An 18,350-nucleotide genomic window follows, 5' to 3' on the forward strand; every position below is an offset into this window, starting at 1 on the left:
AAATAGTATGCAAATGCATGCTATTTTGTGAGAGATGAGATCTCAGGGGATATTGCCTGAAAATTTTTCAAAATTGAAGATCAGTCCTCAAAGTCAGAAAAGACTGAACAATGTTCCCAGTCCCTGCTTTAATGTACTATCTGAAAATAGGCCTACATATGAAGAGGAGACCTGTAAAAATTCCTCAGGTGAAAAGGGTCCACACAGAAAACATTTAAAACTCTTTGGGGGTGCTGTATGGAGAGCTGATACTTGCATCACATCTTAAGAATTCAGTCTAGTAGCTGATGGAAACCGAAGCAGACACCCACAGCTAAAGACTGAGCTGAACTCCTGGAATCCAGTTGCAGAGAGGAAGGAGTGAAAAGAAAATGGGGTCAAGACCAGGCTACAGAACCCCACAGAGTCTGCTGAACTAAACAAGGGAGAGCTAATGGACCCCCAGACTGATAGCTGGGAAAAGAGCATTGTACAGACTCAGATGCGCTGAACATGGGTCTCTAACTGATAGACCCTGGGAAGTCTAAGGGACCTCTGACAGTGAAACCAGAATGTGCTCCCATAGTCCTTTGGAGCTATGGGAGCACATTCCCCATGTAAGGATACTCCCTTTACCTAGAGGCAGGAGAGAGGACCTAGACCCTACTCCAAATGACTTGACAGATTTTGATGATCCCTCCTGGAAGGCCTCACCCTCCCTGTGGAGTAGAGGGGGGATAGGATGGGAGAGGTGTCAGGGGACATGGGAGGGAGGGAAAGGGAACTGGGATAGATATGTAAAATAAGAAAAACTAATAAATATATTAAAAATTCAAAAAGAAAGAATTCAGGAGAGTAGATTAAGCAGTTGGGCAGTAGGGAGAATGGGAACAGAAACTTAGGCCAGGATGTAAAATAAATGAATAAATTTAATTAATAACAAAATACAAAAGATGCCCCTCTGGGCAGAGTAGAAGCTAAATACATCCCTTAAATAAGTCTAAAAGCTAAATATTATGCATTCCCTAACAGTGAAGTAGAGTAAGTTGAGGTTTAAATTAAGGGTAGAAATATGTATGGACTGAATTCACTGGCTTGATATTTTGAGAAGTTGGGGTTAGGAGTTAGTGGTCAATAAATTACCTCCACTTAATTCTTTCCTTTAGAAATTTGTTGATTTTATGAAAATGCATGAATTTCTTAAAAATAAAACAAATGTAAACTTAAAAGAAAAAAGAATTCCAGAGTCATCTATCCAAGTACAGGACCCTGAAATCCACACTGTATTAAACCCTGGCTAATAAGTGCTGCCCTAGTCATGAGCTCCATCTTATCTCTACCAGCTTTCTCCTGTGCTCACCGGAATTTGTCTACCAACACCTAGGGAGGAGACCTAGCAGTTCCCTGTGCATGTCAATCCACACACAATCATAAAATTTCATTCATTGACATTCTTTTGTTTTATTTCACCTCTCTGATATGTATATTTTTGAAGAGTAAATTATTTGAACCAGAATTATTTTGTTTCTGTGTTAATAATGTACTCTCTAGAGAAATACATATGAATACTTGTTTCTTATCACTATTGATCTCTCTGACGAAATTATAACATTCTAGCTTCTAAAAGAACAGAGAAAACTATTTTTAATTAATAAAGTATAAATAAAATAATAGTTTAAATTTAACAATGTATTTTAATGTGGTTTATGAGTTTTCTGGCTATAATGTTCCACTTGTATAAGTCAAATGGCATTGTTTTCCCATCACATTTCTATAGGAAATTATGCCATAGTAGCTAATTAATTTCTATTTAATTTATGTATGGCATAGAAATGGATATCAGATGACAACTTATATGATTGTTACTCTCCTCCCACAAAGTATGTCCTGGGAATCAAATTCAACCCATCAGGCTTGGTAGTAAGCTGCTTTATTCAACTCACCAGCCCTGGTTAACTTGGTATTTGTTAAGAAGAACTTCATGCGTGACTACAATGTGTTTAGATCAAAATCACACTCCCACTTCCTCCCCTCCAATTCTTTTTATACTGTCATCCCCCCCCCAACTTCATGTATTCTGTTAATGTATTAAGTAATGTGTTAATAAAGTTAAATTGATTTTCTCACATTCCTTGTGTTAACAGATTGTGAGTGTGGGGAAGCATGTCAAAGGCTACCATTATATCATCGCAAATTTGGTAAGAAATCTTGTTTCTACTTTTACTAAGAGTCAAAATAATAAAGATTGTGTCTTAAAATAATGCTATAATCAATGGTTAAACTACATTATTTATTGTATTTTTGGCTATGTTATTACAATAATCAACATATTTTAATGATTAAAAATAATATATTTTAATTCAGTATGCATTTTATGCGAATTATATTGGATCAGCCAGGGAGACATTTAAAAGTAATTGTAATATTTTCTTTACCATAATATCATTTGTCAAATCACTGGCCTTTTGTCCATCTTAATGATAAATGCTAGTCTACAGATACATATATTCTCCAATTTTAAGAAAAACAAGATATAATGGGTAATTACACAAATATTTCAAATAGGAACAATGTGTTTGTTTTTAAACTACATCAACCTGTCAACTCACATAGAGGAAGATAATAAACAGCACATAGTGAAATTATTGCATGCCCCAGACAATTCTCTGTAGAGTATCAAATAAGGCTCTTTTGGTGAACCCACCAGTTGGGGAAATTGACTGTGGAAATTAGCTCCTTTATTTGATTATAGGGAAGTTTCTTCTTTGGCTTATTTAGGTCTTATTGTGTAAAGAGATACTATGACTATGGCAACACTTATAAAGGAAAACAAATTAATATTGGCTGGCTTACAATTCGGAGCTTAGTCCATTATCCTCATGGCAGGAATCATGGTGACATATAGGCACACATGGTGCTGGAGAGATAGCTGAAAGTTTTACATCTGGATCTTTTGACAAACTGGACAAGCTTGAGCTTCTGAAACCTCAAAGCCCACCCCTAGTGACACACTTCCTTCAACAAGGCCATACATCCTATAAGCATATGGATGCCACTTTTTATACAAACCAACACAATCGTAGACCTTTATCCCGAATGTGGCTTATCCTAGGGAAGGCAACAATACCTCCATGCTTCTTCTATCATTTCCATCACATATGTCCTTGATGAAAACCGTATTCTTGAACCAAGAAGGAAAGCTGATAAAGTATAGAAAAGAGACTCAGTCCTGTCACTTTTCTGTATGTTGAGAGTGCCATTACATGTTAAAAGAAAGCCTGGATTTCAGCACAGAGTTGGAACAATATACTATAGCAATAGATTATGAAAATTATTATACTGTATTTCTTGAGTAGAATAAATGTTGTGACACAATGAGTTATTATAGCAATATCAGTAAATTTGTCTTGTCTTTTCTATTTATTTTAGTAGCCCCACTGTTTACGTGTCCCATCTGTTTGTAAAAGTACAAATATTTAAACAAATATATTTTGTCATTAATCAATGTAGCATAAAAGCATATTTTCAGGGATATCTCTATTCTCATTGACATTATATAATGAGTTTCTAATTAATTTCTTTACCACAAATGGACAGTTTTGACATATATTCTTTCTAAACAATGTACTTAGAAAGGAAAATCAATATGTTATAAACTATCACAGAAATGAGTGGCTTATATTGGCAGCTAGAATAATAAGACAATTCAAAATAGAAAGAATTGATATTTATAGTCTGATAATAAATCTCATTACTTGCCTTAAACAGCCTTAGTGGGTGGCAGCATATTTATACTAAAATATCAACATACGAAATAGAAAACCATTTGTTTCCTTGAAACAGAAGCATAACACTCACTAAAAATAGCAATCTTTCATGATGATTTGAGCAGTGACATGCACCCATCTATGTTATAATGTGCAGTATTTATTATGGATTCTCTTGGCATACTTTCATCACTATAGAATAAGTAGTTTTGATTCTTTTAGCCAATCCATAACCATTTTTTATGAACTACATACACAGGATTCTCAAATGCAAAATTTGTTTAGAATCCAAGTAAAATTTTGTATTAACATTATAATTTAATGTTAAATCCTAAAATTAGAGATGATATAGGGGATAGGAATGTAGTTCAGTTAAGAGAGGGTTACCTAGAATGTACAGAGAGCCCTGGGTTCCATGGTGAGTACTGTATAAACTCAATGTGGAAGTACAGGCCTAAAATACTAGAACTCAGGGGAATAATCAAAAGGATCAGAAGTCCAAGGCCACCCTAGGCTACACAGAAAGGTGGAGATGAAACTAAGTTAAAATAAGAAAAGAATAGGAATAAGATAGGAATGTGTTAACATGCTACTTTTATTAAATATTATAATATGGGATAAACATTATCCAAACTGAGAAAATATGTTTATCATACAGCAATAGTATAAGGAATTTTTCAAAATAATTATGAGCTAATGCATGAGTTCTAATGCATGTATGTAGGCCACAAGTAAATAAGCATTTACTGTATTCATAATATGATAACAAACTTTCTGAAATAACTTTTTTAAATTTTAAATTATTTATTTAATTATAAGTTACAATTAATAGGAGACTAACATTTCACCTTTCATTAAAGTTTACTACCCTTATTATCAAGTGGGTACATTGTAAGGAGTATGGTTTTTCCACCCGCCCCCCGGACTTGTCCCGTCACCACGCCAGCCCCAATTAACACACTGAGACTCTGTATTTGATATAATTCTGTTGGCCCGTTACTTGTTTCTTATTGGCTAGCTCTGTCTTAATTATTAACCCATTTCTGTTAATCTAATAATTCCACCTGGTCTTCTTACCAGGGAAAGAGGCCAGAGACTCTTCTCCCCAGGTTTCTCCATCTTGACCCCTCCTTACTACTTCCTCTTTCCTCCTTGTCTCCTAGTCCCTCCTATCTTGCTTTCCTATGACCAACAGTGCTTTATTCATTAAACCAGTGTGAGAAACATATACAGAATGACATCTCCCATCAGTACATATATCCCAGATTCATTTTTAGCAGAATGATTCTGTTACAATTTCAAGATCAAAGCAGTCAATATAGAGTAAAACCTATGTTTACCAAAAAGAGAATAAAGCTAAATAAATATCAATATGTGGGAACTGCACGATGAATTCATAACCATTATTTTTATGAAAATCAAGGAAACTCTTTATATAAACAAGGTTAACAACTTAGAGAACCTGGTTGAAATATGGTATTTTAAAATGATAATCCTTTGACTGGGTGTGGTATTTAATATCTATAATCCCAGCACTTGGGAAGTTGGTACAGGAGGATAGTAACTTCAAGGCCACCCTGAGCTGTATAAATTCAAGGTGAGCTTGGAAAACTTAAGATACTCATTAAATGAAAATTTAAGGGAGAGCCAGGTATCATGCCTCACAGCAGCAATCCCACCATTGAATAGGCTGAAGCTGGAAGATTTCATGAATTTAAGGCCTGTGTGGGTTCATAATAAGTTCTAAGCACACCAAACCCTGTCTCCAAAAATTCAATACAAGCAAGTAAACAATCACAAAATAATTGAATGAACCAAGAAACAGAGTAGGGAATCACACAGAAATCCTACCTTCTTAGTATGATTGACTGAAAGGAAAGCAGATTACTATTTTTTTTAAATATTTTCCAGCTTCTTTATGAGTAAAGATGCAAAGGGTTGTTAATACTCAGCAGTGTTTATGGTTGTCTTGTATCGCCTTTAAGTTGAATTTATCCTCTCAATTAGCTACCATTCAGTTCATATTTCGCTCTGCACTGACAAAATGGGTATAAATTGACATTTGCTATGTCACAGGAATGTCATGTCCTAGATGTTGTACTTACTGGCAGTATGCTAGCACGTCACTTCTAGCAAGATTAATTGAATTGAAGATCCCTTTCCCTGTTGCTCAAGCCTGAGCCAACTGAGAGCCTGTCTTAATTACTTATCTATTATCATGATAACACACCCTGACCAAGCAACTTATAGAGAAGACTTACTTGGGGCATACACTTTTTACTATCATGGCTGGGAACATGTCAGTAGGCAGATAGGATGGCATTGGAGAGAAATTAAAGAAGATACCAGACAGTGGAAAGATTTCTCATGCTCTTGGATACTTAGGATCAACAGAGTAGAAAATGTCAATCTTGCCAAAAGCAATCTACAGATTCAATGCAATCCCCATCAAAATCCCAGCACAATCCTTCACTGACCTTGAAAGGATAATAATCAACTTCAGAGTCATTTCTAAAAGATATGAGAGCCTTCCTCATTCCTCTTAATATATCTGGTAACTGCACTAAAGTGATCTTGACATGGCTTAGTGTCTAAAACATAGCAGCAATATTAACTTGAGTCAGAGAAAACATAAAAGATGGATTTTTATTAACATTGATGATGTAATGAGCTTATTATGGACATACATCATCACTGAGATATCAGCCACCTGTAATTTCAAACATTTTCTCAGGAGAGGATCTGCAAAGTACAAATGGAAATTAAAAAAAGAAGTCAAGTTGGGAATTAATCTGGAGAGTTCATTAGCCACTGTGAAGTGCAGGCAAGTATAGAAGGCCATTTCTTCAGGAGGAGGAGCTCTCCTTGCTCACCCCTGCCCTCAGGAACATTATTTGTTTTTATAGTTAACCAGTAGTAACTGGGAAGTAAGTGACTTCATTATAGTGGGGCCCTAGATGCCCTTCAGTTACATGATTTTCTGTAGATTCCAACAAAAATAGATGCTCACCAAAGTAACTGTTGCCAAGGAAACTGGTTCACAGTCTAGATACTATCAGTTTTCTATATAAAATTATAAGAACTTAAATGAAAGGGGAAATATTACCTTAATCAAACAAACAGACAAAATTAACCAAGTCACTCCCCATTCATTCAAACCATAACTGACAGGCATTTGTTACAGTTAGACACGGTAATTGTTTTTCCTTTTCCTTCAGTGTACTGTCTGACAGGCTGCATTTGATGGTATCCCTGGGGGCCATAGTTTGCCTGCATCTTGCAGCTGTGGTTAGAGTGACACAGAAGGCTTAGCAGACCTTCTATTTCAGCTAAGACTGAAAGAAAAAATATAATCTCATCAATTAGTAGCTAATGCAAAAGCTGAATTACTATGGCTTTTAGAAAACAATATAATGATTTGCCTGCCTGCAGGTCTGCTCTAAAAGCACACAAATGCTCCACTGACAGTTCAGTAGCTAGAGATTGATGGGTAGTGTGTTTTTCCCCCCATTTCTAACACATCAATTTGCTTTGTGCTGTCTAGTTTATTTCTCAATGAAATGAGAATGTTACTGATGAGCTGTCAAGTAGGCTATTACAAAATAGGCCCAATATAAATATCCATTAATTGAATTAATTAATAATCCCTCACAATTACTGAATGCATACTGGGAATATTTTCCTGCTGTTTTGACCTGGAGGTAATCTAAAGTCAGAATGCAACAGAAATGAGAATCAAAGCCTGGGTTTCTATTGTGCCTTTTCTCTCCTGGTATTATTATAACAATAGAATTAAAAGTACACCTTTCTATAACAATATGAAGAACTACAAAATAGAAAGGCTCAACACAGCCATCAATTCATCTGACCAAACCCTGGCTCTATCGTATATGGATGTAACCTTGAAAAGTTTTTTTTTCTTTACTGATCCTTAGTCTCTTATCTTAAAATATATCAGAGCTGTCTAGTAAGCAAGAAATTATTAATATAGACAGATAAACTATACTGTAATCACCACAAAACCTGCCATATAGTAAGTCCTGATATATTATAAAACTTGGTACATAATATTGGCTATTAGTTCACATAACCAGCCTCTCACTAACAATTTGCTTGGTTATCAGTGAAATAATATGTTTCTTCTTGGATCAACAGAATTGTGATTGTATGGACTAAGAAGGAAATCTGCATTAGCCTATGTACAGTTGAAGAACCAAAACATTTAATGAACTAAGTTTGATAAGATTTCTACTAATTTATAGGGTTTCAAGGATATTTCTCTTGAGAGATTTATACACGGTGGAGCAAATGTCACTGGATTCCAGTTGGTAGATTTTAATACGCCCATGGTAACCAAACTAATGGATCGATGGAAGAAACTAGATCAGAGAGAATATCCAGGATCTGAAACACCTCCAAAGGTATCTACTTGTTTTTGTATATTGTGTACTGTTGTCTTTTTTAATCTTTGGGTTATTTTAGTGTGTGTGTGTGTGTGTGTGTGTGTGTGTGTGTGTGTGTGTGTGTGTGTGTGTGTGAATATTTTTGCCTTCATGTATGTCTGTGCACCATGGGCATGCCTGGTGCCCTCAGAAAATAGGATAAGGAGCCAGATCCCCAGAACTGTTTGTAAGCCAGTTTTAAGCCACTGTGTGTGCACTGGGAGCAGAACCTGGGTCCCATGCAAAAGGAGCAAGTGTTTTAAATAGTCACACCTATGTCAATAATTTTATTCTATAATTCTTTTTCTTATTTTTTCAAACACATTGTAGCATCTTCTCACTGTCTTTGTATGACCAAAGCACTGAGAAATTTATAAATAGTGGGGTCTATGTAGATGGTACAGTGGATAACAGACTGGCTATGTAAGCATGAGGAGCCGAGGTCAGAGCCCCAGCGTAAACTAGTGCAGCAGAGTACTCCTATATTTCAAAATCTGAAAAGTGGATGCAGATCATTCCCAGATGCTCACTGACAGCCATGAGAACTGAGGTCCAGTGAAAGACTTAGTCCTAAACAACAAGGTGGAGAGCAGCAGAATAGACTTCTACCCTCCAGATATAAGTGTGCATGTGAACATACCTACAGATGCGCATGGCTATGCAATTCATACATGAGCCATATACACACAAGCATTTACACACATCAAAAAATAAAATACTTTTCAAATGTCTGCATTTAATAACAGAGCTGTCAGATTAACACAAGCAATGTATCATTATTGTCTTCTGTGTGAACTCCTTGAAGTTTTGCATTAAAAAGTTTCATTAATTAACATTTAAATGCAAATGATCATTATTAATTTTCTACCCAGATATAAACCACATTTTAAAATGGTTTATAGTAAGTAGATAAATTCAAAAATTCATAGAAATTAAAAACATAAATCTTACATACAAGCTGTCTTTCAATTTAAGAATAAAACACTGGACTCTTTGACTTTTTTATATTATATATTTGCTTGTCTGTGTATGGGTTTGCATATGCAAGTGTACCCAAAAAGGCTGGAAGAAGGTTCCAGATATCCTGAAGATGTGATTCCCAGCAGCAACGAACAATGATATGGGTCCTGAGAACAAAATTCAGTCATCTTCAAGAGCAACAAGTACTTTTCATCATTGACCCATCTTTTCTGCTGTGCTGTGTATGTGTGTGTATTATATGGTCTGCATAATATATATATATATATGTGTGTGTGTGTGTGTGTGTGTTACATATGTACACACCATATAAGTATATAGCTATGTACATTAGATGAAATTGTACATTATAAAGAAAAGAGTATAACATAGATTTCAGACAGACATTACAGCAGAAGGAGAGGCACTTGGGAAAAATGGTAAACAAGATGTGAGTGCCAGCTTCATAAAACAGATAGCTGTGTGTGTGTGTGTGTGTGTGTGTGTGTGTGTGTGTGTGTGTGTGTGTTTGAGTGCATGAGTGTGTTGTTAGCATTTGGTCATGGGTACATTTTGTCTCATCTGAAAGAATGGATATTAGATATCATCTCAATGATAGCATGCTTCTGTGACTCCAAATTAGTGGTTTTGACCACCACATAATGAATCTTAATCTCTAATATTTCCTTTACTCTAATATTTCAATAGAGTCTACTATGAAATTTGAGACTCAGACATAGAAAAACTGAGATCAATGAATTCAGTCAGCTATTCTGTTTCCTAGCTATAAGGTTTGTTTTATAGGCTGTCAATTTCCCCTATTGAATATTGGAATTAGAGAGGTACCATATAAAGTCAAGAAATTTCAAAATTAAGTATTTATTAGATGTTCATTGCATGCTAATCTTTCTTTTTGGTATTTTAATGCAAGTGATATGTTGATGAATATGGGAATTGGCTGCTTGTGAGTAAAAGTTCAGAGGTACATGGAATTCAGAAGAATGATTCTTTACTGTCCTTTCTGTGATGATCTCCAAATTGCCCTCTCCATACTATTGCTTTTGATTATTTACTATGTTTTAATGTGTTGGATGTTTTGGGGTATATGATTATAATAATTCTGGTTCATTAACATCTACTTGTATTGAAACCATTTTCACTGTAATTTCATAAATACAGCTATATAGCACATTCTAACAGTACTCACACCATGTGTAAAGTTTTTATGGGTCTTAGCATGATTCTAGGTATCCAGAAGCCATTTATTTATTTTTCTTTTATTTTCTCATTTTACATCTCAATCCCAGTTCCCTGTTACTCCCATGCCCCCAACCCCTTTCCCATCACACCCCCCCACACACAAACACACACTCCACAGGGAGGGTGGTGCCTTCCAGAAAGGATCAACAAAATCTGTCATTTGGAGTAGGAACTAAACACTGGGAAGGAATGTCTTTGGTTTGATAATGCTCTGCTACCTTTCTGATGCTCCACTTAAACAGCACTGTTGCACACTTGTGTCACTCACCCAGCTTAAGTGTCCACCTCCACAGCACTCCACTTTGATCTGCACTGTTGATCCACTCCAACCTTACTGCAAACTTTAACTCAAGCTTCACCTTCTCAGTGATCTTCCTGTATGCTCTCCATGACCTTAGCACTCTTCAGTTCTCAGCAAGGACATTCCATACTTAACACTTGGCTCCTGAAAACTCCTGTTGGGCAGTGTCCATCTAACAACCTTCATATTCTCATATTTCCTAGCTAGTGTCTACATATCTTCTGCTCCCAGTTCTTAGGTAGTACATGACAATAACTGTAGTAAATAGTTACTTTTTTATTACTCTGCTTTGTGCTCTGTAACTTGCATCTTCCATATTCTATAAACCTATGAATGAGAAACAGAACTTGAATATGTTTTAGTTATTTCCTGTCAAAGTCCAACAACATCTACTGAACACTGATTCTGCCTGTGTTTGTCTTCTGTACCTAATAATGGCGAGAAAAATTCAGTTCTCTATTCTGATTGATGGGTAGGACAGCAAATAACTCCAGGCTAAGAAGCAGTTTTAAAGCAGCCCAGAAATGAAATGTTTATTTATACACATGCTCTACATGTCATCTGTGAGCTGGGTATCCATAAATATGCTTTCCTAGACTGTGACGTGACAAAGTAAGGCACATGAAACAGGGTTGGAGCCTTTGATAAGACAAAGCCAGTCTAAACTGCAGCCTTTGTCAGCTTTCTGCCCGGTTAAATTCCAGAACTTTGCTTCTCCTTTTGGCTGTCTCCTTTGCACTGTGTCCCACTGTGTGAAACGGCTCCCTTTTTCTATTTCACGTTTCATAAAAAATGGATGGACATTTTCCAAGAAAGCAAGTGATTGGTGGGCTTTGTTTTGGTTTTGTTTGTTTTTTGTTGTTGTTGTTGTTGTTCTTGTTTGTACTGTCTATTCTCAGCTTCTTTCATACTACTGGGAAAAAAAAGCAATACTTTGCTTTTGTTTTGTTTTGATCTGTTGATCCTGGCACACATGCAGTGCACTTTGACCTTTGGCCTTTAGGTTTTCAACAAGTTTGTTTTTGAGGAAGTCTTCACTTGTCCTTTTTTTTTTTTTTTTTTTTTTTTCTTGCTTTAGAGAAAGATGACTTGGAATCTTTTTCCCCTCAGAGACATGTTGAATGGAGCAAAAGAGAAGACATTCATTTTCCATAGCATTTTCTTCTTTCCCCTCAGCTCCTCTGTGCAGAAAGGGCACCGGCCTTGTGTAAATCTGTTCACTTGACAGCTCTCTCATATTACACACACTTTGTATATCCTGTCAATTCAAGCTGCATACTCAGTTCCTAGACTACTTAAAAGTGCTTTCTTGGAACTCATGCCGTTTTAGTTTTCCTTCAAATGCTAGCTTTTCTGTGTAATGATCATATTGCCTCAGTTTAGTTTCTGCATTCAGAATTCCAAATTGTTTTTCTTCATTTGCAGGCAAAACAAAACAAAACAAAACAAAAAGACAGGTTCATCCACTGTTTAACATGGCACAGACGTCCCCCTGACACAGGGGTTATAGGTGCTATATGGAATTCCTGAAGGGGACAATGCAGTTATTGTCATGCCTAATAGTTCATTATCTTCTATGCTTAAACAATATTATAGCATGATAAATAAAAGACCCAGACTGATATTAGGGTTCAAGCTTCAAGCTGAAGATCAGAGAAGCAAAGCAGCCAGTCACTAGCTCTTACCTCTACCTAGGTTGAGACCAAAGGGGAGATCCTCAAAATGCTTCAGACTTCACTGCTCCTCAGATTGACTCAGACAGCTATGCTTTCCTGAATGTGGCTAGAGACTGACTCTCGGACTGAATGTCTCTACCGTTTCTACCTCTCAAATGCTCAGATTAAAGGCATGAGCTCTGATTCACTCTCTGGTAGCCCAGGGTGGTCTTGGACTCAGAGATCTGTCGACCTCTTAATCCTGAGTCCTGGGATTGTATATAGGTGTGTGCCTGGCTTCTGTGGCTAATTAGTATGGTTGTGTTGCTATTTTGATCTCCAGTGCCTTTAATAAATCATAAACAATATATCACCACAGAATTTGTTCTATCACCCAGATGTTTAGATGTTTAGTAATTCTCTAATCAAACATCACCAAATTTACTCCCAGATCAGATTTTCCTCTTGGTCTTACCTCACTGCATTACAAATAATTTTGTGCTGGGGACTCACTCTTTTTTGATTTTTTTTCCTTTTTTTTAATTTAAATTTGAAACAAGGTTGTTTTGCAGGTTAATCCCAGTTCCCTCAACCTCCCGCCCTCCCCTATCACCCCCAATAAACCCCTTCTCATTCTCATCCCCTTTCTGCTCCCCAGGGAGGGGGAGGGTTGAGGCCTTCCATAGGGAGTCTTCAAAATCTGACAAATCATTTGGGGCAGGGCCTAGGCTGAGAAAGTATCCGTCAATGTAGGGTGGGCTCCCAAAGTCTATTTGTATACTAGGAATAAATATTTATCTATTACTCGAGGTACTCGAGGCCTCATAGACTACCTAGTCCTCCTAACTAACACACACATTCAGGGGGCCTGGTTTCCTGCTATTAGACTGGGGTGCATGAGCTCCCCCTTGCTTAGGTAAGCTGATTCTGTGGGTTTCTCCAGCCTGGTCTTGACCCTTTGCTCATCACTCCTCCCTCTCTGTATCTGGATTCCAGGAGTTCTTCTAGTGTTTAGCTGTGGCTGTCTGCTCCTAGATGAAGGCTCTAGGATGGCATATTATGTAGTTGTCAATCTCACTATCGTGAAAGGGCAATAAAGGTAGCTTCTCCACTATTGCTTAGATTGTTAGTTGGGGGTCATCCTTGTGAATCTCTGGGCATTTTCCTAGTGCCAGATTTCTCTTTAAATCTACAATGGCTCCAGCTATTATGGTATCTCTTTTCTTGTTCTCCTCTATTCTTTCCCTGTCTCACTCCTTTCCTAAGGAGAAACAATGGATGGTCATTAGAAAGATAGTTTCTATTTAGTATTTCTACATTGATACTGTGATGGGGAGTTGGAAATGTAAGGCAATGATAAGTTCTCTTGGGCACATTCATTGGATGACAGGTGCATACACTGTTTTAGGGTTGAATAAAATAGATATTATTCCTAGCATTACATTTCTCAAAAACAACAAACAATTCCTCTGGGAGGCTAAATGGAGATACTTCAGGCTGAATGCAAAGCAAGTCTCAGAAAACACTGTTAGGCATTGGGGGGAGAAGGATAGAATAAGACAACCCAGACCTGCTGGGCCTTCACCAGTGCAATGCAAGATATAGTGTAGTATCTAGCTGTTCATTCTGAAACACAATCTAAATTCCCAACCTGAAGCCTTTCTTATTCCAAATGATGGAAATTTGTGCTTTCTAGTCTCAATTTGCAGAGTGGGTTTTCTCCTTTAAAATGAAAAACAATAAGATGTGTCATACAGTCTTTGTGTTCAAGCAAGAGCAAGTATTCCCAAAGCCACCATCAATAAATTATCAGTACCATGCTGGCTCTTGGGAAAAGATGGAGTTTTTTTCATAAACCAACAAAGATACAGATTGCTCATTGTGCTAGACTTTAACATCTGCCTTATCCACTCTTTAACATGCTCAGTACACCTCTGCTCTGACGTATGATGGAGTTCTGGTGATGGCTGAAACCTTTCGAAGTCTCAGAAGACAGAAAATTGACATTTCAAGGAGAGGAAATGCTGGGGATTGTCTGGCAAACCCTGCTGCTCCCTGGGGCCAGGGAATTGACATGGAGAGAACACTAAAACAGGTAACTCATACTTTTGCTTTATTGTATGATCTTTTATAAATATCGTATTTTAAAAAAGCTAACTCATCTGAGCATTAATGTCTATTACAATTTTCATGTTAACATATCAAGCCTCCTACAATGTCAAAACATTTTAAGTAGAACCTCTGTGTTTATTCCTTTTATGGCTATGTAGTGGAGATAACATCTCAAATCCAACAAAGTCTAGAAACATGAAGGGGATCGGTGTAGACACATTTTGGTTAGCAAGAACCCTGTGCTCCATAAAGTGACTCAAGGACCCAGCCTGGCAGAGCAGCTACCATTTTGAATCAGCAGATTGTTGTTTCAGGGAATTGCTGAAAATACAAATGAATGCATTGTTTCAACAATGTCATTCATATCTGCTTAAAGCTCATATACCAGAAAGCATCGTTGGCTTCACCAGCCATTGGAAGTCCAACACATCTAAAACTGCATCATAAAAGAAGAAGAAATATTTGTCAGAGCTAAGGACTGCTTCAAGACATCTTTAACTTTGAATTAAAATATTAGTTTTTTTTCTTTTTTACCGACATAAACAGTATGTGTCAAATAATAAGTGTTAAAGATATTATATGTAAGAATTATTTAACTTCTCTGAAATGTACTAAGTTCAAAGTGTAAATTAAATGCATGTGAGTCAAAAAAGACATTGGAATTCAATGTGAGTGGATATTTTTAAATACTGTACTTTTAGCTTTCTACATACTGCAAGGAAATACTATATATTATGCATATATATATATGCACATATATATATATATGATATAGAGAAAACTGTAAACTATCGCTAAGCAAATACAAATCTTTTCTATAAAGGCTATTCCAATATTGGGAAAGAATTATGTTAGTTAAAATGAAAACTTTATAATACAAAAATTTCATCTCCTAAGTATAGAGCAAAATAACTTTTAATATCCTTTCATATTCCTCCTCCAGGTTCCATCTCAGTAGCTCAAGCATCCAATAACATTCCAGAGAACTGACTGTAGCTTTTAATTCAATAGCATTCTATGGACATTAGCCTAGTCGTAGGAGATTTCCCTAAGTGAAGCTGCAAATGAATATGTATATGTTTTCTTTTTCCTTCACAGGTTCGAATTCAAGGACTGACTGGGAATGTTCAATTTGACCACTATGGACGTAGAGTTAATTACACAATGGATGTATTTGAACTAAAAAGCACAGGACCTCGAAAGGTGAGCTATGACTTATCTGAAAAATAAAAATTGTTCTCTTATTTTGCACATGACACTCTTAAAGGCTTATAGGAGAAAGAAAGCTCGATGTTCTACATTTCTATTTTCAAGTGATGCTCTCAACTTGTACTATCTTGATGGTCTATGCTAAGATAAATGTTTGTGTCATGAATTATTAATGATGTCACAAAATAAAACAATGAACTTGGTGCCATGCGTTGTAACTCACAAAAGGCGCAATGTAACAAGAGGAACTTGGCAAACAAATTTTGAAAAAAAAATGATTGCACAGAAAAGAACATAACACAATAAGAAGGCCCATGTATGGTCTGTGACTCTTTAGAGTGTCCCTGCTTAGAAGTGTGTGTACTTCATACTCACCATTGGCTCTGGAAGTAGCCAGGCCAAGTCAAGCAAACAAAGGAAAGCAAATGGAAGATAGTTACTGGGCAATGGAAGGAGAGAAATGCTAGTCTAAGAAAGTGCTGGCATCAAGGTCTTACACTTCAAAAATATCTCAGCATCATTTTTGTGACTGTGAAAAAAAATACCTTGAAAAAGGAAACTTAAAGGAGAAAGGGTTTATTTTAGTCTGCTTACAGTTACATTTTACAGTTCATCATTGACTACAGGTACAGGCAGGAACTTGTAGTAGGTCACATGACATCTACAGTCAAGAGAAACAATGATATGCATGTTACTCATGTGAATGCTTATGCTCACCTCAACTGCCCCACTCTTACACAGTTCAGAAGCCCTTGTTATGGAATAGGGTTGCCTCAGTGGGCTGAGTCTTCTGGTATCAATTAAGACAATTCTCATCTACACAACACTCATTGAGAGCCTGGCCCCTGGTGGTTCTGGTTGTATCAAGTTGGTAATTAGAGCTAAACATCAGCAAAAAGCAGCTTTACAGCTCTCAGGCATGAGGGCTCAGATCATTTATATTCCCAGCATGCCCAAAGTAGTCTACATCAGAGCTGCCTAAACCTTTCTTCTCAAGACTTTCTTCTACCTGAGACATTTTTATGTGAAGCCAGACATATAAAGTAGGCAAACAAATCAAACATTTATCGATTAAAATTCATAAGGAACTTTATATTTAAAAATTATTTAGAATAGCTATAATTTTATCATTTATGAATACTAAAGACATGGATGTGCTGGACTATTTTTACATGAAAAATTAAATTTACTCTGAAAAAGATAGTGCCTTTTCCCTCCCATTGGTCACTTGTTTTGATTCTGTCAATGCTGAGAAGAGTGCATCACATAAATATACAGTGTAAAATGTCCGCAGCAGTATGTTTCAACAGTGAAAAATGTCCGCAGCAGTATGTTTCAACAGTGTAAAATGTCCGCAGCAGTATGTTTCAACAGTGTAAAATGTCCGCAGCAGTATGTTTCAACAGTGAAAAATGTCCGCAGCAGTATGTTTCAACAGTGAAAAATGTCCGCAGCAGTATGTTTCAACAGTGTAAAATGTCCGCAGCAGTATGTTTCAAGACATTTCTGTTCAAAAACATTTTGAAAATGTCTGGAAATCCTGTCCTAATCTCAAGCCAAAATCCATCCAACATTTTCTGTAAAAATCAAGTCAGCAGATCAAGCAGAAACTTTGAAAATCAAACCACATATGAGTTAGGAGTGGTAGAACATGCCTGGAACTCCAGTGCTCAGGAAGCAATAAGGCAATAAAAAAATTATCTATAGGTATGGGTCATCCTCAACTATGTAACAAGCTGCAGGAGAACCCCATCTCTAAACCTAAGTAAGTAAATAAACCATTCCAACACAGTGGTGTCTTCAAGTTATGGAATGATAGGAGAAAATATTAGGTATTTGTTTTCCATAATTAATCCATTCTATTTCTATGAGATCTAAAACTTTATGTGTACAGTAAAAACACTTCAGTGAACAGCATATAGAAGTCTCAAGCCTGAGAAAAGGTTTTTCGGACAGAATGCATCAGTGTCATGTGCCATTATGGCTTGTAGTACAAAGCGTCCATGTTGTGTATTCAGAAATTAAGGCTGTAGTGAAGTCACATGATGCAACATAAGCAGGTGATCCAGCAAAACCCTGACTAAGTGCACATTTGATTATGAATAAGATGTGATCACTGAAGTATCAGAAACTTTTTATTGGTGAGATATATATATATATATATATATATATATATATATATATATATATTGGTAAGCCACTGCTTAAGAAGCTGAGTTAGCCAGGCATGACAAATGAAGATCCAAGTGGATGTCTGCAAGTGAGAGGCTAGCCTCGTCTACAGAGTGAGGTCCAAGACAGGCCTATATAGTGACAACCTGTGTCAAAGAAAGGCATGAAGGAGAGAAAGAGAGGAGAAGGAAGAGATAGCCTCTGAGCTGGGCTTTAAGCAATTGAGCCATATAATCTCACAACAGTAGTTGTTTCTAAATATTTTATAGTGACTCATTCCTAGGATTCTTAACTTTCTCTTTTCTGTAGGATTATCTAGGAAGTCAAGAAAGAGAGATGTTAACATCAGCTTTCAAAAACTGTTTCTCAACATTTGGCTGTTTGAGAAATAGTTTATTTAACATAACAGCTACAATTTATGGAAGCCCTACTACGTTCCAAGCACCCAGACATGATGCTTTATATAATGCAGTCCTCATAATCAGCCTACAAGTTG

General features: G+C 36.6%; 1 protein-coding gene across 7 annotated transcripts in view; it reads left to right on the forward strand.

Moving 5' to 3' along the window:
* The window catches only part of Gria4 (glutamate ionotropic receptor AMPA type subunit 4), a 345,494-nt gene that overhangs the window by 251,586 nt on the left and 75,558 nt on the right, over positions 1 to 18,350 (forward strand). For all 7 annotated transcript variants that reach the window (XM_051177800.1, XM_051177798.1, XM_051177799.1 and 4 more), the window contains exons 6-9: positions 2,124 to 2,177; positions 8,009 to 8,167; positions 14,289 to 14,456; positions 15,572 to 15,676. In XM_051177800.1, the coding sequence (XP_051033757.1) occupies positions 2,124 to 2,177; positions 8,009 to 8,167; positions 14,289 to 14,456; positions 15,572 to 15,676 (486 nt within the window). The remainder of the gene's footprint in view (positions 1 to 2,123; positions 2,178 to 8,008; positions 8,168 to 14,288; positions 14,457 to 15,571; positions 15,677 to 18,350) is intronic.

The sequence above is a fragment of the Phodopus roborovskii genome, unplaced genomic scaffold, assembly GCF_943737965.1.
Source record: "Phodopus roborovskii unplaced genomic scaffold, PHOROB, whole genome shotgun sequence".
Taxonomy (NCBI): domain Eukaryota; kingdom Metazoa; phylum Chordata; class Mammalia; order Rodentia; family Cricetidae; genus Phodopus; species Phodopus roborovskii.